Here is a 21,518-nt window from a genome sequence, read left to right on the forward strand (position 1 = left end):
CCATGCCTGTATGTCTGTTTCTGTTCTGCAGATAGGTTCATCTGTGCCATATTTTAGATTCCACATATAAATTATATGGCATTTGTCTTTCTCCCTTTTTGACTTAGTATGAGAATCTCCAGTTGCATCAATGTTGCCATTGTCAATTTAGTTGACAACCTAGAATAGATTTACAAGGAGATCCTGCTGAATAGCATTGAGAACTATGTCTAGATACTCATGTTGCAACAGAAGAAAGGGTGGGGGAAAAAACTGTAATTGCACTGTATACATGTAAGGATAACCTGACCCCCTTGCTGTACAGTGGGAAAATAAAAAAAAAAAATTTAGTTGAAAAGCTCAATGAGGAGATAAACTGTTGTTTTAGGGGATGACAATATTACTGCACATTTTGGTGGAGCACAGCATTGCGGTAAAGTCAATGTTCTTACATATTTAAAAGCCTATGGAGCAGAAATATACTTGGAATTGGTGGTAATGTGCACAGAGTTTATGACTGTATCCAAATATGCTGTTCTATTCTACCAATCAAGATAGAAACTGCAGTTGCTAAAATTTACAAGTTATATGTTTATGTATATTTATACACAGAGTGTATATATCTATAGCTCATCTGCGAAACTTTTGTGACAGAAGCTGTTGTTGAATCCAAAAATACATTAGCATGACTGTATGTATCTTCGGTCTGCATTGCCTAACTGAGTTTTAGAAATGCCTGAGCCACTTTTTAAAGTAACCTAAATTTAGGCCACATTATGTGCAAAACCTATTGGAAATATTTAACTGAATTATTCAATGAATGTAGCATGAAAATTTAGCTTTTGAACTTTTTTTAACAAGCTGCAATTATGTGAAACAAAGCTTGCAAAAGGGAAGAAGCTCAGATTTCTCCCTGTAAAAGCCAGAGAGGAGCTGAACAAATCAAAAGATGAGAGCCCAAATGATTTAATTACCTAACTCAAAAATTGTGCTTTGGAAACCTCGTGATTTTGAGGGACCTTCTGATTTTGACTGGATACATTTATATCCTCCATCAGGATGGGATGAAATTGTGAAGGCCTATGATTTTGCATATCTATATTTGGCAAAAAGTTAAAAGACATCACAAAAAGAGACAACATAAGAGCTGTCATAAAAATACTTTTGAAGAAAGACGCACTAAATGGAGGCAGAAATTCAGCACATTGGAGCTGAAACAGTTATACATTTTAACGTAAAAAATAGAATTGAGGATATCTTTCATTTAGCAGATTTTCCTCTGATTCATCAGCATCTAGCAAGGGAGTATTTTTTCAATTAAATGTATTACGATCTATGGAGAAGCAGCAGTTAAGAGTGTCAACAATTTCAGCTATATTAACCATAAAATACAGCTTTGCAGAAGATTGCAATTTCATAAAAAAATATGTAAATAAGATCATATTGAAAAAAAAAGACATTTCAGGAAAATGTTCACATCATAATGTTAAAGACAACAATGGCTAAGTAGCCAATTAAGTTATATGTATAGATACATCTCAAGAAAATTATTTACTTGTACTATTTTATTTTATTTTCTTTGGCCATGCGTACAGCATATGGAAGTTCCTGGGCCAGGGATCGAACCCGTACCATAGCTGTGACCTAAGCCACATCAGTGACAATGCTGGATCCTTAACCACTGAGCCACAGAAGCATTCGACTTGTACTATTTTTAAATGTTCAAAAAAGAGTTCCCATTATGGCTCAGTGGGTTAAGAACCCAACTAGTATTCATGAGGATGTGGCTTCGATCCCTGGCCTCACTCAGTGGGTTAAGGATCTGGCATTGCCATGAGCTCTGGTGTAGGTCATAATGTGGCTCGGAGCTGGCATTGCTGTGGCTGTGCTGCAGGCCAGCAGCTGCAACTCCCATTCCACCCCTAGCAAGAGAACTTCCATATGCTTCCTGTATGCCCTGAAAAAAAAAAAATTAAAAAAACAAAGAAAATAAAAATAGTCTAGAAAACTTCAATTTGAATAGGATTCTTTTATAGGTCCCCCAATATAATACAAAAATTTTTGTCAAATACATATCTCAAAAATTAAAGTAATATTATTTTTAGTACCCTCTTTCACTCCTAAAGGTGTCCCAATTGAGTTATAAATTGTATAGTCACCTCCCTGCATATTTGGCCCTTTGTACTCCTGGCCCCTGTCTCACTGGTTCACTCTGCTCATGTCACACTGGACTCCTTTCTGTTCCATAGATGCTCTGGGGTGCTCTCTACCTGGACAATATTATCCATGATACCTGCATACTTTCCTCACTTCCCATAAGTCTTTGCTCAAGTGTCCTTTTTCAGTGAGTCCTTCCCCAACCAATGTATTTATAAATGCCATCCCTCCCCAATTTCTCATCTTCCACCCTCATTAATCTGTAGGAATTATTTTTTCGACATATTCATTTTGGTTACGATCTCTTTCTCTCTACCATAACATAAGGCTCAGGAACAATTTTTTGTCCCTCTGTTTGGTTTCGATTTTTTATATTTTATTTTATTTTATTTATTTTTTTTGTCTTTTTGCTATTTCTTGGGCCACTCCCGCAGCATATGCAGGTTCCCAGGCTAGGGGTCGAATTGGAGCTGTAGCCTCCAGCCTATGCCAGAGCCACAGCAACGCAGGATCCGAGCCGCATCTGCAACCTACACCACAGCTCACGGCAACGCCAGATGCCGATCGTTAACCCACTGAGCAAGGGCAGGGACCGAACCCACAACCTCATGGTTCCTAGTCAGATTCGTTAACCACTGCGCCACGACGGGAACTCCTGGTTTCGTTTTTTGACTGCAGTATCCCTGGCCCTGGCACATGACAGGCACTCAATAAATATTTATTCACAAAATAAAATGAACTACTGGCCAAGGGTACTTTAGTGTCACTCGTTATTTCTTTTGGTATGGTAAATGTAATTGTGTGTCATCCTCTCCAGACACCATCCTGTCTAATTAGAGGCTTTGCTTTGACTTGTTTGTTTTATGGTTCCTTTCTGAGTAAGATAACATCTCTATATCAATGCTTTTTGTTTTCTTTTTTCTTCTTCTTTTTAGGCCCAGTCACAGGTGTGGCATATGGAGGTTCCCAGGCTAGGGGTCGAATTGGAACCGTAGCTGCCGGTCTACACCACAGCCACAGCAATGCCAGATCTGAGCCTCATCTGCAACCTACCCCACAGCTCATGGCAACGTTGGATCCTTAACCCACTGAGTGGGGCCTGGGATCGAACCCGCATCCTCATGGCTACTAGTTGGGTTCACTGAGCCATGATGGGAACTCCTATGTCAGTGCTTTTAGGGCAAGGTGGGGGATGCCATATTTGTTCACTTGCCAGCTACTGCGCTTAGGATTTAGCTTTTCTCTGTGGAGTGGCTAGTCCTCCTCTGCCTTGTGAAAGGAGATTTCAGATATGCTATTATCAGTCTCTTTTAGAAGCTAAAAACTTCCTCCAACTCAGGGTGTAGATAAGGACCAGTATCCTAATAACAGAAATTCACTCTTTGTTCTTCTCTGTCATTGTGTGTCATAGGTGCAGCTCGTGTATACCACCAACATCCAGGAGCCCAGAGTCTACAGGTACTCTTTTTAATAGTTAAGAATTGAGGTTATTAGGTAATTGTCATGATTTGCTTTGCAAGTGTTTATTATTAGAACGCCTACCACCCTCTTCCTTGTTGCATCTTCCGTGAGCAGAGGGAATTCTGCCCAGCTGACTTGGCAGTTTCTCAAGGGGCCTGGTTTCTAGGTGGGTTATCCAGGGTAGTAGGCTCTGTTGTTTCCTTTACCACCTCAAAAAGTGTAAATAGTCCAAGTTACCACAGTTGTTTTGGGCCAGCTATTCCAGATATCATGCTGCAGTTCACAAAAGAGAAAACTCCTAAAGAAATTTCAGTAAAATTCCAACAAAATCAGAGCTAGGATCAGGGGTGAATTAAGACAGTGGATTTCCACAGCAGGCTAATGAATATATATTTCTTTCCATAACTGCTCAAAATATATTTAGTTGTGAAAGAATTCCTTTTTTTTTTTTTTTTTGGTTCTTTTTCCACAACACCTATGGAATATGGAAATTCCCAGGCCAGGGATTCAATCTAAGCCAGAGTTGTGATCTACACTCTAGCTGCAGCAACACTAATTCTTAACCACTGCAGTGGGCCAGGGATCGAACCTGCACCTCCGCAGAGACAAGCCACATCATTAACCCACTTTACCACAGCAGGAACTCCAAGGGATTTCTTTTTATTTTTTAAAATTAAATTTAATTAATTAATTAATTAAATTTTTTTTTAGGGCCTCACCTGGGGCATATGGAAGTTCCCAGGCTAGGGGTCCAACGGGAGCTGCAGCTGCCTGTCTACACCACAGCCACAGCAAGGCGGGATCCAAGCCACATCTGTGACCTACACCACAGCTCATGGCAACACTGGATCCTTTAACCCGCTGAGTGAGGCCAGGGATTGAAACCTGCATCCTCATGGATACTTGTCAGATTCTTAACCCACTGAGCCACATTGGCAACTCTGGGATTCTTTTTAAATAAAAGTTATGTATTGAAACAGATCCACTTACTAAATTATTTCTTCTGGCCAAAGCAGAATTGACAGTCTAAAAAAAAAATGTTCTCTAGTTATAGCTTGAAATTTTAAGTCATACAATGTTCTGGGAAGCTAATTAAAGAGCTTACCGTGTAGATAGCAAAGGTTTATGCTTGGTGAAGGGTACTATACCACATTTTATTTGGTTTCATAAGTGCACACATGGCACAAAAATAAGGGAAGGATGCTGTTATCAAAGAGTCTTTTTAAATAACTCCCTACCTTAGGGCACTTTCTTTCTCTCTTTTTGTTGTTGTTATGTTGTTGTTGTTGTTGTTGCTGCTTTTTAGGATCGCATTCTCAGCATATGGAGGTTCCCAGGCTAGGGGTCCAATTGGAGCTCCAGCTGCCAGCTTACACCACAGCCACAGCAACACAGCATCTGAGCCACATCCTTGACCTACACACAGCTTACGGCAAACCGGATCCTTAACCCACTGAGCAAGGCCGGGGATCAAACCCTCCACCCCATGGTTTCTAGTTGGATTCATTTCCCCTGAGCCACAACGGGAACTTCAGGGCACTTTCTGCTTTGAGGAGAGTGAAGCCGCTTTACTAATGCATACTGCCAGTTTATTCCAATTCTAGGAAGCTGCCCGTGGGTATGCCTCGAAGGCCTTCCTATCTCTCCTCCTCATAAAAAAAAATGAAAACAAAGCAAAACAACAACAAAACCGTGCCTGGTACACAATAGGCTCTCAGAAAATATTTGATTTTTTTTAAATTGATTAAACCAAGACTTTAAGAGAAATGCTAATAAACACAGGAACGTCCCATATGAAAACGAGCCCAAACCAAAGCCGTTTTCCTCTACATCTGACGCTGTGATTGGCTGATGGCATGCAATACTGACTTATTGACACCTTCTCCTCTGCAGTCCAACTCTTTGGTCTATTTCCCATCAAACCCCTTTCTCCCTCTTTCACTCTGCTCTGTATTCTGGGGGAGCTGACTCCTGGAGGTTGGGTTTTCTAGGCTCCAGAGTTTGTTGGCTCTCACTGGCTTCCATCAATGGGAGACACTGTAGAGAGACCAGAGGGTGAAAGGCAGGGAAATTTAGGGCACTTGCACCCCCACTTTCTCTCTCACCACAGTGTCTCTGTCAGCAGGTGTATCTCCTGTTATGGCTTCATTTGTAGAAAAGCAGGTCTGCTGTGGTTCCAGTTTATGCCCGTAGCCCTGGGCTCCTGGGCTCTGGTAATTCTGCCTCTTTGTTCGGTCCCTTTGGCCTAATGGCTTCCTGCTGTAGCTAATCGCGGGGTTCCCTCAGTGTTTTCTGTTTGCTTCTTAGCGCTCCCATCACCTGTGTAATCGAATTTCTGGATTAAGTTCTTTCTGTTTACCCCCAGTGTTTGCATTTCCTGAGAGGACCTCGATTTGATATACTTACCATGGCTGAGTGATACTTACTGCATAGATCTGTGTGGGAGGGTGATAGGAGATCCAGGTGACCTGGTAAATATGTAACCGGCTGATACAAATCCGAGGCTGGTATAATTCAGAGCCTACAAGGCTCCCCTGTACAGATAGAGCCTGAGACTCAGAAACAGAGATTCCTGCAGTCTGTCTCTACCATTTCCTCTGGCTTGCTTAAATTTAACCAAACATTGCTTTCAACCATGAAAATCTATTCAATACCAGTTGTGAACATGGTGATATGATAATATTTAGGAATGTCCCTTTTACACAAAAATAATTTTGGTAAGAGTAGGGGTGAATTATTTCATAAAAATATTGCAGAGGAAAGAAGGGGAAAAGATGAAGCCCCTCACTTGAGAAGTCTGGATTCTTTTTTTTTTTTTTCCTTTTTGTCCTTTTTTAGGGCTGCACCCCACGGCATATGGAGGGTCCCAGGCTAGGGGTCGGACCAGAACTGTAGCAGCCGGCTACTTAACCCACTGAGCAAGGTCAGGGATCGAACCGCAACCTCATGGTTCTTATTTGGATTCGTTTCCGCTGCTCCACGACGGGAACTCCGTGAAGTCTGGATTCTTTTACGTGCATCTCTTGTATTTGTGTTATTAAAATCTCTGAGTAATGAAGTTGTTGCTGATAGCATTGCTAAGCACCCTCACTATCTTCGGGAGGTCAGGGGACAAATCATAAAGGCTCTGCCTTGAGGTTTCTCTCTTCTCAAAAACATTTCCTGTCATGATGTAATCATCAACTCTTCAAGGTCTCTCACTTAGTAATTAGAAGTTTACACTGTTGAAGTTCCTGTCGTGGCTCAGCAGAAATGAATCTGACTAGTATCCATGAGGATGCAGGTTCGATCCCTGGCCTTGCTCAGTGGGCCTGGGATCTGGCACTGTGGGTGAGCTGTGGTGTAGGTTGTAGACGTGGTAGCTTGGATCCCATGTTGCCATGGCTGTGGTGTAGGCCAGCAGCTGTAGCTCCAATTCGACCCCTAGCCTGGAACCCCCATATGCTTTGAGTATAGCCCTAAAAAGACCAAAAAAAAAAAAAGAAGAAGCTTACACTGTTGACTCAATTACACTTAACGATGTTAGGACAATGATCCATTTCTCTTTATACCCTGCACTAGGAGTCTAGTTAGGAACCAGTGAGAGTTCTTTCAATAAGTAACAAGTATGCCACCAACTGTGAGAAGGATAAGCTATTAGGATTATACGGACCCATATAAGAAACAACATTTAGAAGTTCCTGTTGTGGCTCAGCAGTTAAGAACCTGACCAGCATCAATGAGGATGCGGGTTTGAGCTCTGGCCTCGCCCAGTCAGTGAGTTAAGGATCCAGCGTTGCCAAGAGCTTCAGTGTGGGTTGCAGGCGTGTCTCAGATCTGGTGTTGCGGTGGTAGCTGTGGTGTAGGCCGGCAGCTGCAGCTCCGATTTGACCCCTTGTTCCAGGAAATTCCATATGCCACCGATGTGGCCCCCTACCAAAAAAAAAAAAAAAAAAAAAAAAAGAAAGAAAGAAACTACATGCAGTGTCCACTGGGGCACAACACAGTCCTGCTGCTTTTGTATTTCTAAGGCGCACTCCTATGCCAGCACTCACTAAAGGATCATGACTGGAAAGCGCTGTGCCAGAGGCTCCTCTGCGCTTTGTTGGAAGTGCCCAAGGACTAAATCAATCACTTGCATACCTGACCATTTTTGTGCTTAAATTCTCCCTCCAGAAAATGAACGTACAAACAAAAGACCCAGTTTCAAACTTTGGTCTGGCAGGAGGCCATGTTGCACCTAAAAGGTAAACGCTTTTCAGAGGGGAAACTATCCACTTTCCTCCTACATTTCTCTTGTTAAATACTCCAGTGTGAGTCAGTAGCAGGCCATGTTGTACCCAAGAGACAGTCCTTTTTTTCTTTTCTTTTTTTTTCCCCCCTTTTTTGGCCGTCCCACAGCATATGGAGTTCCTGGAACAGGAATCAGGAGATGAGATCTGAGTCGCAGCTGTGGCAGTGCTTAACCCCCTGTGCTGGGCCGGGGATTGAACCTGCGTCCCCAGTGCTCCAGAGACACTGCCAATCCCGTTGCACCACAGCAGGAACTCCAGTCTTTTTTTTTTCTTAAAAGAGGAAGATATCCATCCCCCTTTTACCTTTTCCCTAATTAATAAGTACACAAAAATAATTAGTAAGCCTTTGTGATCATTTTAAAAAATCTATTTAATGAAAGAGAGAATATTTGGTTTTATTTATGTGTCAGTGTGTGTGTGAGAGAGAGACAGAGACAGAGACAGAGAGACAGTTTGGTGGGTTGTTAGCTAAGCTTCTTGGTTAACCTCGTTATGTACATTACCCTAGAGTTAGTTACCTATATAACCCAGTGATCCACTTCCCAGAATGTTCTCTATGGAAATGATTGGTTTAATAAATTATGGTACATGATGCATTTGAAAACTACATAGCCTTTGTTCCTCATTTTATTTATTTTATTTTATTTTTTGCTTTTATTTATGTTTTTTTTTTTAGGGCTGCACCTGTGGCATATGGAAATTTCCAGGCAAGGGGTCCATTCAGAGCTGGAGCTGCCAGCCTATGCCACAGCCACAATACCAGATCCTAGCCGTGTCTGCAAACTACACCACAGCTTATGGCAACACCAGATCTTTAACCCCCTGAGCAAGGCCAGGGATCAAATTCACATCCTCATGGGTACTGGTTGGGTTCGTTACCACTGAGCCACAACGGAAACTCCTATGCCTCATTTTAGAAGATAGTTTAGTGACAGAGAGCACAAGCTTCACAGGTTATAGGACCAATTTGTATTGTGTAGAGCAAAGGGGTTTTTGATGTTGTTTTGTTTTCACCTTGATGTGGGACCTTAGTTCCCAGAGCAGGGATCAAATCTAGGCAGTGGCAATAAAAGTGCTGAGTCCTAACCACTAGACCACCAGGGAACTCCTATAGAGCAAAGTTGTGTTTGGTTTTGGGTTTTTTTTTGTCTTTTAATATGGAAGTTCCCAGGCTATGGGTTGAATCAGAGCTGCAGCTGCTAGCCTACGCCACAGCCACAGCAACATGGGATCTGAGCCTCACCTGCAACCTACACCACCACTCACAGCAGCACTGGATCCTTAACCCACTGAGCGAGGCCAGGGATGGAACCCTTGTCCTCATGAATCCTAGTCTGGTTCATTACCACTGAGCCATACCGGGAACTCCTGTAAAGCAAAGTTTTTAATTTCCTCAGGCCCAGCTTTTTCATCTGGAGGTGATAATACATATCTTAAGGTTTTTATGAAGACTGAAAGAAAACATGTAAAACCCTGTACGGACAGTCTGGTGTAATGTACATACTCAATTAAGGTCAACTATATGGTTGCAAAGGACAAATAAGGGTGTGCATCGGGCTATGGAAGACTTAACTTTACAACATGAAAAAAGGATCACTCTAATTTTCTAAAATTATGCACAGTCAGAGACGATGTATATTATTTGTTCTGGTTCTTTGAAAAATATCGTGAGTAATTTCAGGGGGATTACATTAAATCCATGAATTGCTTTGGGTAGTACAGTCATTTTAACAATATTAATTCTCCTAATCCAAATGCATGGGATAGCTTTCCATTTCATTGAATCATCTTCAGATTCTTTTATTAATGTTTTCATAGTTCTCAGCATATAAATCTATCTTTCACCTCCTTGGTCAGGTTTATTCCTACATATTTTATCTTTGAGGAGCGAGATTTTTTTTTTTAGAACTAAACTATTTTTAATTTTTGAGGAGCTATTACACTGTTTTCCACAATGGCTGTACCAATTTACATTCCCACCAACAGTGAATAGGGTTCCCCTTTCCCCACACCTTCAAACAGATCACTTTCTTTTTATTTTTTTATTTTTATTTTTTGTCTTTTTAGGACTGCACCCATGGCATATGAAAGTTCCTAGGCTAGGGGTCAAATCAGAGCTGTAGCTGCCAGCCTATGCCACAGCCACAGCAAAACCAGATCTGAGCTGTGCCAGCGACCTACACCATAGCTCATGGCAACACTGGGTCCTTACCCACTGAATGAGGCCAGGGAGTGAACCCACATCCTCATGGATACTAGTCAGGTTCTTCACCTTGCTGAGCCATGACAGGAACACCTACATTCCCTTTCTGATATTTCATTGTTAGTGTAAAGAAATGCAACTCATTTCTTTATGTTAATCTTGTATCCTGCTATTTGCTGAACTCCCCTGTCAGTTCTAGTACTTTTTTGTGGAGTCACTAGGGTTTTCTATATATAATATCATGTCATCTGCATATAATGACAGTTTTACTTCTTTCCTTCCAATTTGGATAAATTTCATTTTTTTTTCTTGTCTGACTGCTGTGGGTAAAACTTCCAGTACTATGTGGAATAAAAGAAGTGAGAATGGACATCCTTTTTTTGTTCAGATTTTAGTGGGAAGGCTTTCAGCTTTTCACTGTTGAGTATTATACTGACTGTGAGTTTGTCATAAATAGCTTTTATTATGTTGAGATATGTTCTCTCTCCATCAACTTTGGTGAGAGTTTTTATCATGAGTGGATGTTGAATTTTGTCAAATGCTTTTTTTTTGCATCTGTTGAGAGGATCATGTGGTTTTTGACTTTTATTTATGTGGTGTATCACATTAAGTGATTTGCATATGTCGAACCATCCTTATGAACTTGCAATGAATCCATTTGGTTGTGGTGTATGATCTTTTTCATGTGCTGTTAGGTTTAATTTGCTAATATTTTGTTGAGAATTTTTGCATCTCTATTCATCAGATTTATTGCCCTGAAATTTTATTTTTATTGTTTGGAGGTGTCTTTGTCTGGTTTTGGTATCAGGGTGATGGTGGCTTCCTAGAATGTCCTTGGGTGTTCCCTCCTCTGTAATTTTTTGTAAGAGTTTGAGAAGGATCAATATAAGTTCTTTTTTGTGTGTTTGGTTGAATATGTCTGTGAAGCCATCCAGTTCTGGACTTTTTTTATAGGGAGTTTTTAAAGTACAGATTCTATTTCACTTCTAGTGGTTGGTCTATTCAATTTATCTATTTCTTCTTGATTCAGTTTTGTTGGGCTGTATGTTTCTAGAAACTTGTTTATTTCTTCTAAACAAATTGAACCTAATGAAACTTATAAGCTTTTGCACAGCAAAGGAACCCATAAAAAAAAGGCAACCTACAGAATGGGAGAAAATATTTGCAAACAATAAGACTGACAAGGGTTTAATTTCCAAAATACTCGAACAAGTCAACAACAAAAAAACAAACAACCCAATTGAAAAATGGGCAGAAGACCTAAATATACATTTTCTACAAAGAAGAAATGCAATGGCCAATAGGCACATGAAAATATGTTCAACATCACTAATTATTAGAGAAATGCAAATCAAAACTACAGTGAGGTATTCCACCTCACACTGGTCAGGATGGCCATCATTAATAAGTCTATAAATAACAAATGCTGGAGAGGGTGTGGAGAAAAGGGAACCTTCCTACGCTGAATACATTGACTACTACTCGTCCATTATAAAGAACGAAATAATGCCATTTGTGGCAGCATGGATGCACCTAGAGATTATCCTGCTAATTGAAGTAAGTCAGAAAGAGAGCAACAAATACCATATGATATCACTTATATGTGGAATCTAAAATATGATGCAAATGAACCTTTCTACAAAAAGGAAACAGACCCATGGTCAGACCCATGGTTGCCAAGGGGGAGGGTTTGGAGGAGGGATTGGGTAGGAAGTTGGAGTTAGTAGATGTAAGCTGTTATATAGAGAATGGATAAAAACAAGGTCCTACAGTATAGCACAGAAAACTAGATTCAATATCCTCTGATAAGCCATAATGGAAAAGAATATGAAACAAGAGAAAGCATAGGAGTTCCCTTCATGGCTCAGCAGTTAAAGAACCCAACTATCATCCATGAGGATGTGGGTTCGATCCCCGGCCTGGCTCAGTGGGTTAAGGATCCAGCATCGCCGTGAGCTGTGGTGTAAGTTGCAGACTCGGCTTAGATCCTGTGCTGCTGTGGCTGTGGTGCAGGCCAGTGGCTGTAGCTCTGATTCGACCCCTAGCCTGGGAACCTCCACATGCCACAGGTGCGGCCCCTAAAAAGCAAAAAAAAAAAAAAAAAAAAAAAAAAAAAAAAAAAAAAAATAGAGAATGCATATATCTGTATAATTGAATCACTTTGTTGTGCAGCAGAAATTAACACAACATTTAAATCAACTATACTTCAATAAAAAATGAAGGATAAAAATTTAAAAGAAGAATGAGTGGAGTTCCTGTCATGGCTCAGTGGAAATGAATCTGACTAGCATCCATGAGGATACAGGTTCAATCCCTGGCCTCACTCAGTGGGTTAAGGATCTGGCATTGCCATGAGCTGTGGTACAGGCTGCAGATGTGGCTCAGATCTGGTGTTGCTGTAGCTGTGGTGTAGGCCGGTGGCTACAGCTTTCGACCCCAGCCTGGGAACCTCCATATGCTGTGGGTGCGACCCTAGAAATGATTGTGTAATGAAATTCAATCTTTTAAAAAATAAAAACAAAAAAACACAATTTTGTGTATAGTGCATTAGGAACCCAAATTTATTGTGTTTCAAATACATTGTCATGTGCCTTGATTTGAATACTCTGTTTTTGATTGTTTGAAATGTCACATTTACCATGTGCAATGTGCTCGTAGGTGAGTTTTCTATTCTACTCCTGATTTACTTGTCTGTTTCTCTACCAATATCACACAAATTAAAATATTGTCACTCTAAAGGATACTGCATCTATTGGGGCAAATTTTCTCCAGTTTGTGTTTCCTTTCCTTTTTTTCAAAATTGTCTTGAACGTTCTGGCCTGTGAATTTTAGCATCAGCCTATTAACTTGAATAAGTCTGTTATGATTTTTGTATGAAGTATTTTGAATTTATAGTTTAATTAGGAGAAACGGACATCATATTATGCATCTTTATGTGGGTCTTCTCTGGCTTGTACCAGTGATTTTCCTTCGTAGAAATCTTACACATTTCTTGTTACATTTATTCTTACTTTAAAAAAATTTTTTTTTATTTTTTGGTATTGTGAACACATCTTCTCCCCGTTGGATCTTCAAATCAGTTACTGGTCTATAGGAAAGATGCATTTCATTTTATTCTTGTATCTAGTCAATATTTGATTTTTAAAAATTCATTATAGGACTGCCCATTGTGGCTCAACAGTAGCAAACCTGACTAGTATCCATGAGGACGTGGGTTCGATCCCTGGCCTTGCTCAGTGGATCAAGGATCCAGCGTTTGCCATGAGCTGTGGTATAGGTCACAGACATGGCTCAGATCTAGCATTGCTGTGACTGTGGCATAGGCTGGGAGCTGTAGCTCCAATTTGACCCCTAGCCTGGGAACTTCCATATGTGGTGGGTATGGCCCTAAAAAGACAAAAAAAAAAAAAAATCGTTATAATAGTTGTTAAATCATTTATCTGACATTTTCTAAGTATGTATTAATACCATTTATTTTGAAAGAGTGAGAACGCTTTATGTTTTTCTTTATATATATATATATATATATATATATATATAAATCTCTTATTTTTACTTTTAAATGCTTTTGCTAACGTGTTTTGGAATAATCTTGGAGGCTAGCAATGATAGTAGGATCCTTAACCTCCTCCTCTTTTAATTTAAAGTGTGTTTATATTTGACTGTTAAATATGAGGCTGCTTATAGATATATTTTGTCAGGTTATGGAATTTTTTTTCTTTTCCTTGATCTTCAACAAGAATGGTGGTTAAGGAGTTCCCATTGTGGCTCAGCATTTAACAAACCCGACTAGTATCCATGAGGACAGGGTTTCAATCCCTGGCCTTGTTCAGTGGATTAAGGATCCAGTGTTGCTATGAGCTGTGGTATAGGTCGCAGAGGTGGTTGAGATCCCACGATGCTGTGGCTGTGATGTAGGCCGGCAGCTACAGTTCCGATTCAACCCCTAGCCTGGAAACCTCCATATGCAGAGGGTTCAGTGCAAAAAAGAATGGTGGTTAAATTTCTTTAGCACCTTTCAATACGTTTTTTGTTTGTTTGTTTTGTCCTTAGGACCTGTGGAAGTTCCCAGGCTAGGGGTCGAATCAGAGCCACAGCTGCTGGCCTCCACCATAGCCACAGCCACGCCAGATCCTTAACCCACTAAGTGAGGCCAGGGATCAAACCTGCATCTTCATGGATACTAGTCGGGTTCGTTAACTGCTGAGCCGTGACGGGAACTCCATACCTTTCAATACGTTTATAAAGATTTTCTCTTTTTTGTTAGTATGGTGAATTGTAATAATCCTTTTCATAATGTTGAACCATTCTTGGATGAATGTTATACGCACTCCCTAGCCACTATGTTTTTTAACATATTTCTGCTATTTTTATATAGGCTTCTCTCTCTCTCTCATACACACACACACACACACACACACACTCACACACACATACGCATGCACACACTTATAGTGTGTGTATAGAATGTTCTCTCTTTGTCTGGCTTTAATATCAAGTTTCTCTGATTTCATTGAACTTATTGGGTGACTTTTCCATATTTATGCTTTTACTCCTTGTATTTAATTATTTTAGTTTTGTTGTTATCGTTTGAGGTTTTTTTTTTTTTTTTTGTCTTTTTTGTCTTTTTGGTTGTTGTTGTTGTTATTGTTGCTATTTCTTGGGCCGCTCCCGCGGCATATGGAGGCTCCCAGGCTAGGGGTCGAATCGGAGCTGTAGCCACCGGCCTACGCCAGAGCCACAGCAACGCGGGATCCGAGCCGCGTCTGCAACCTACACCACAGCTCACGGCAACGCCGGATCGTTAACCCACTGAGCAAGGGCAGGGACCGAACCCGCAACCTCATGGTTCCCAGTCGGATTCGTTAACCACTGCGCCACGACGGGAACTCCCGTTTGAGTTTTTTGAGTTGGATGTTTTGTCATTTGCTTCTGGTTGTTTTTATTTTCAACATTGCACCTAAGAATATTTATGTTTTTCTTTCAATAACATTTTTCTTTTAGCTCTGAAGAGTATGTGTGCCTTTGTGGCTATTTCTAGTTTGAAAATTTTTTTTTTCTTTTTCCCAAGAGTTATTTAAAAGTGCTGTATTTTTTTAAGTGCACAGAATATGGTCTGTATAATTTACTTCTTAGAATTTATTAAACTTGATTCTGTGTCCTCATCCATGGTTAATTTTACTGATTGTACAGGAATTTGAATAAAATATGTTTTCTGTTTCTTGGGTCCAAACTTTTATTTATTAATAATTTATTCATAATTATATGTATATAAAACCAACATCATATACATTATCTACACTCTATCAAGGGTCTGCAAACTTTTTATGTAGAAGGTAAATAGTAAATATTTTAGGCTTTGTGGACCATAAGGTCTCTGTCACAACAATCTACTCCTGTAGGAAAGCAGCTGTAAGACAGTGTGTCAGTGAATGGACATGGGCTACATTTGGTATTTTTATATATTATATACATATTATAAAGACATAAAAATATATATTACATATTTATTTTTGTCTTTCACTTGACAATAATTGAAAGAAGATATAATACTTTACAATTTTTTTTTCTGTTTAGGGCACACCTGTGCTTATGGAAATTCCCAGGCTAGGGGTTGAATCAGAGCTGCAGCTTCAGGCCTATGCCACAGCCACAGCAACGTCCTATCCAAGACGCATCTGCAACTTATGTTGCAGCTTGCAGCAAGGCAAGAGCCTTGACCCACTGAGTGAGACAAGGGATCGAACCTGCAACCTCGTGGACACTGTGGTTCTTAACCTGCTGACCCACCAGGGGAATGCCTGCAGTTTAAATAAAAAAGCATTCTGTTAAAATAAAAAGCACATACTGCACCACGGTCTTAAAGCCCTTTTCAGAGGTTGCTTTGCTCCTGGTTGTTGGTGGAGAAAGGCCAGCCAGCTGTATGTCCAACCCTTTCTTCATGTGCTTGAGAACAGCAGTCAGTTTTTGAGCCAACCCGAGGGAGACGTGGAGACAAGGGCACAAAGAATGTGTTTAGTGCCTATTTTTAAAAAATGCTTTCTGTCTCTGGTTTTAGTCCTGTCGAAGGGGTTAATAGTTAAAAATGCATTTTCTGGTTTTTTATGTGTGGCCTAACACTGACTTGAGTTTTGACGTTAGTCTGATTTTTGGTTTTCTCCCTGTAGTGAGGTCCAAGAGCCAAAGGAGTCACCACCACCTCCTAAAACCTCAGCAGCGGCTCAGCTGGATGAGCTCATGGCCCACCTGTGTGAAATGCAGATCCAGGTGAGCACAGTCCCTGCGATACCACCTGCAGGGTTGGTCTCTCTGGAACGCAGCTCTGCATTCCTCCTTTGGAAGCACTTCTAGGTCATCATTCACTTTCCCAAACTCCATTGAATTCAGGGGATGAACTCAGCTTTGCACTATGTTAACCGGACACAAGAGATACTATGATCCAGGTTCTGATCTCAGGGGCCTGGGCGTGTGCTGGAAAAAACAAGGCCTGAGACTGTGACATTTATAGAGTAAAAGACAGATTTTATTTATTTATTTATTTATTTATTTTGCCACTACAGCTGGATGAAGTGGGGAAGGGCTGTTAAAGGGGACCCCAGGGTGGGATGGGGCGGGGGGGCAGGGTCTGTGGGCAAGCTGGGGCAGAGCAAGGGAGAGCAAAGTGTGCTTTGGAAGTAACAAGGGTGAAGGATCCTAAGTTCATACTAAGATCACACCTGCTCCCTTGTTCTAGTCTCCAGAGCAGGGATGGCAAGCTCCCTGGCCTGCAGGGGATGGAAGTCCCAAAAAAAGGACTTAAGAAATCATGAAGGGAGTTATCATCTAGAATTCTTAAGGTAGAGAATCAGTTGGGGGATTTGATTTGCCTACATGAAATACCTGTGAAATAATTTCAAGGCAGTAGGTCAAAATGTGTATGGCTGGGAGGGCAAGAAGCTTATCTTTGTGGCTCACCTTTGGATTCCCAATGCCTGGCACAGTTCCTGATACCCTGTGAATAATACATACTTTTTTTTTTAGGGCCACACCTGTGGCATATGGAAGTTCCCAGGCTAGGGATCGAATCAGAGCTATAGCTGCCTGCCTACACCACATCCACAACAGTGGGGGATCTGAGCCGCATCTGCAACCTACACCACAACTCATGACAATGCCAGATCTTTAACCTACTGAGCGAGGCCGGGAATCGAACCCTCCTCGTGGATACTAGGTGGATTGTTTCTGCTGTGCCACAATGGGAACTGAATAATATATATATATATATATATATATATATATATTTTGTCTTTTGTTTTAGGGCCGCACCCGCAGCACATGGAGGTTCCCAGGTTAGGGGTCTAATCCCACCTACGCCATAGCCACTGCAACACCAGATCCGAGCTGCGTCTGCAGCCTACACCACAGCTCATGGCAACGCCGGATCCTTAACCCACTAAGCAAGACCAGGGATTGAACCCGCAACCTCATGGTTCCTAGTCGGATTCATTTTCACTGCACCATGATGGGAACTCCGGGAACTGAATAATATATACTTATTGGACAAATGTGTAACCATTTAAACAAGTTTTCTTTAATGTCTGCCATTAAGCTGGGTGCATGCCTCATTGCTCTGGACATCTGAAAATACTAGGGAAAAAAAATCTATATTAGGAATTTGAGTGGTGCAGGTTTTTTTTAATTCATTAAGTGCATGTCTTGGTTTATTTACAGATTTTAAAACATCTGTTTATTTTTTTTTAATAAGTCATATCTTTACATTGTACAAAAGTCCAAAAGTCCAAAAGTTTACAGTAGACTGTTTCCAACCACCCAGTTCTGCCCCCTGGCGGTAGTCAGTATTTCCTATTTTTTATACATCCTTTCAAAAGTATTCTGGAATATACCAGCAGGGAGATATAAATGTAAATGTATGTGTAGATAAAGAGACATTATTGTGTTTTTACTTAGTTCTTTCTCCTACTTAATATTGGTACCCTTTTAGACCTTTTAGATATTAACCTTTTCAACACTAATCTCTTCACCATTAACTAACATTTTATAATAGAAGGGGAAGGAAGGAAATCTGACATATGATAAGTTTCTTGAAAAGAGCATTTTTGGATTAGTGAGATAATGTGAGGTCAATTCGAGTCAGTAGGAAGAGGATAAGCAGCAGCCTGAAGGCAGATAGGAACAGATCACTTTCAGGAGACTGCAGGGAGCCTGGCTGGCTTTAAACAATGGAGGCTTTTTAACTGAGTAATAAAAGAGATTGGAAAGGTAAAGTGAGGGCAGTGGATGGGAGCGTCTGACGCTGCAACTTCGATGCTGGAACCAATGGAGGGTCAGCGCAGTTCTCTGATCAGGAAGTATTAATAGATGGTCGCAGCAGCCCAGTTGGAAAGGAGTTGAGAGATGGAATCAGGACAGGAGTTGACAAAGGATACGCTGGGCAACTGTTTTGTAATTTGAGGTTTTTCCTTTGGATGTTTTATAATCACCATGTTAGAGTTTTGCTCAGTAAATCTAATTATTCAGCAAGTCAGTCTCACAACTTCTCCCCACCTTCTCCACTAACACTGGTGCAAGTCATTTCTGTTTTGAGCTGTGAGACTAGTCTCCTGCCTAACTGGTGCCTCCAATTCCACTCTTGCTTGTCGATACCCACTTCCTCACCCAGTTACCACAGGGATCTTGGAAATCAGATTTTTTTCACTCTTACACTTAAATCCTCTCATGGTTCTGTGGCCGGAACTCAGCTGCTTCTCACCAATGCCGAACAGAAACTTAGAGACAGAGTTTTGGGCGAAGGAGAAAAAATAGCTTTATTGCTTTGCCAGGCAAAGGAAGGTCATAGCAGGGGAAGGCCTTGAAGGCTGTGAGAGAGACTGGGAGTTGGTTTTATAGTTTTGGGAGTGAAAAATAGAGCTGCAGATAAGGATCAGGGTAGAGGCAAGCTTGCATTGTTTTCAAAGCTGGTGTTTAGGGGTCTGGTGGTTTTCTTTTGGGAATGAAGAATGCTTCATTAACATCTTCCATTTGTTGGGGGTTTCAGTTCTGCAGAAGAACTCAGAGATACTGTTATTTAAAAAAGGATGTATATATACGTGTGGCTGGGTCACTTTGCTATACAGCAGAAATTGACAGAACATTATAAATCAACTATAATAATTTTTTTAAAGTTATTGTTATCTATATTCCTTGAGGAGGAACCAGGACTCTGCCCTAAAGCTGCAGTTTTCTCTTAACCACTCCTCCCTGGTCCCTTCATCCCCTCCCTTCCCTGATTAGCGACTGTTTGAACCTGCCCTTTGGAACTCAGGGAAGGTCACAGAGGCTGAAGCTTACTCCCTAAAAACAAGAAATGGGGACAGAAAAGCTAGTGTGCCCAGGAACCTCACAGGGCCCTGCTCGTCTTCAGTTTTACCACTCTTGGAAGGAAACGGCAGCTTTTCCCAAGAGGGCCCTATATGATCTTTGCCTCTTTTTCCAGCATTTTCTCCTGCCTCACTCATTCTCACTCCTTCTGCTTTAGGCCTACTGATCTTTTTTACTCTTCTTTTATTGTACCAAACTGTCTCCTTCCTCTGGGCCTTTCTTCTTTCTGGAATGCTTTTCCCACAAATATCAATATGTCCGGGTCTCTCACAACACCGCCCGGATATCTGCTAAAATATCACCTCCTTAGAAGGCCTTCTTTGATCACCTTCATCTAAATCCATTCTTGCTCACCGTCCCATCTGTCATTTGCCTTGATGTATAACTTACATTTTATCTCCAGCTGACATTGCATCATATATTCATTTAACGGTTTATTATCTATCACCCAGAGAATGTAAACTCCATAAGGACAGAGACAAGGTCGACTTGTACATTGCTCTATACCAAGAGCCTGGAGCCATGATTGGCCCAAACCAGGTGCCCAATAAGCCCTGCAAAATAAATGGACAAAAAGAAGATAAGATTAATTGTTGAACTGTGGTCACTATAAGAGCAAGAAGAGGTATCCTCTTCATACGTTCAATTTCCTTTGGTCGGAAAAGGTTTATGAACAGAGGAGAATGAATCAGAGGTCATCCTACTCTGAGGAATTTATAGCATGAAAGGGAGATGAAAGCGTGTTTGTTGGTGTTACAATGTTAGAGTCTGTCAAGGCCTTGGAGGAAGATTAGGGAAAGGCTAAGGGGTCGTGGGGAGGATGCCACTGAGGGTAAATGTACATGAGGATGATTCTCTTTATGTTTCTCTTCTTGATACAGGGCACAGTGAAAGTAGATGCCAGCACGAAACACTTACCAGAAAAGCAGGATCCCAAGACCTCCCTGGACTCAATGTTGGGGGGTTTGGAGCAGGAACTGCAGGACCTCGGAATTGCCACAGTGCCCAAGGGCCATTGTGCTTCCTGCCAGAAACCGATCGCTGGCAAGGTGGGATGGGCCAAGGTGTTGCTCCTACCGCCATCTGTGTGTACGTCCGTCTCCATCACACCAAGGATTGTTCTTTCTCCTTCTATTCAAAGGCATTTTAGTAATAGTTAATAATTACTGATTCCTTCAGGCATGGAACTAAGTGCTTTACAAGGATCCCTTTATTTAATGGTCACCTTAGCCCTTCAGTGGTCATAACCCTTTGTAAAGATGAGGAAACTGAGGGCTCAGGGTTAACTGACATGTCCAAGGTCCAGTAAGAGGTGAAGGTAAGACCCAAACCCCAGAGAGCCTGACTCCTGAGTTCAGCTCTTTTTTTTTTTTTTTTTTTTTTTTTTTTTTTTTTTGTCTTTTTGCCATTTCTTGGGCCGCTCCCGTGGCATATGGAAGTTCCCAGGCTAGGGGTTGAATCGGAGCTGTAGCCGCTGGCCTGTACCAGGGCCACAGCGGCCCACGCCAGAGCTGCAGCAACGCGGGATCCGAGCCGCGTCTGCATCCTACACCACAGCTCACAGCAACGCCGGATCCTTAACCCACTGAGCAAGGCCAGGGATTGAACCCGCAACCTCATAGTTCCTAGTCGGATTCGTTAACCACTGCACCACGACAGAAACTCCCTGAGTTCAGCTCTTCACCATTTTTCTAAACTGCCTTTACCAAGAGGACCTTCCTCGCCCCTCCCTCTGTTTTAAACATTCTCAATGTAAATCGATTATGATTCCTAGCTGTACTTAGCTCCACATCATGAACTCAAACTCCTGCTTCCGCATCATCCTTCACCAAAACCATAATAAAGAGCCTTGAGGCCTGTCTTTGCATGGGGAGTGAGATGACGTGTTCAGATCAGAGCAGTAAAAATTGTACTGGCCTTCTTGTCTTCCGGGGACCCTTCCCATGCCAAGGCTGTTGTTCCGTCTTATCTGTCACTGTTGAGCTCTATTTTTGTTTCTTCCAACCTTCCGGGGCAATGTAGTGGAAATAAACACTGGTAGGCTCTTCCCCCCCACCCCCACCCCCCGCCTCTCTTTTTGCCTCTGC

The 21,518-nt window shown here is 41.4% G+C and overlaps 1 protein-coding gene across 3 annotated transcripts in view; it reads left to right on the forward strand.

Moving 5' to 3' along the window:
* Positions 1-21,518, forward strand: part of LPXN (leupaxin) — a 56,292-nt gene that overhangs the window by 12,504 nt on the left and 22,270 nt on the right. For all 3 annotated transcript variants that reach the window (XR_014836958.1, XM_085011090.1, XM_085011089.1), the window contains exons 3-5: positions 3,548-3,594; positions 16,242-16,341; positions 20,313-20,480. Coding sequence is in view for 2 of the 3 variants with exons in the window: in XM_085011089.1 (XP_084867215.1) it covers positions 3,548-3,594; positions 16,242-16,341; positions 20,313-20,480 (315 nt within the window). In the remaining variant the exon portion in view is untranslated. The remainder of the gene's footprint in view (positions 1-3,547; positions 3,595-16,241; positions 16,342-20,312; positions 20,481-21,518) is intronic.

This window comes from Sus scrofa, chromosome 2 (genome assembly GCF_054392235.1).
Source record: "Sus scrofa isolate SSC_HxYL_T2T_F1_AM1 chromosome 2, Sscrofa_HxYL_maternal_Yorkshire_Landrace_v2.0, whole genome shotgun sequence".
Lineage (NCBI taxonomy): Eukaryota > Metazoa > Chordata > Mammalia > Artiodactyla > Suidae > Sus > Sus scrofa.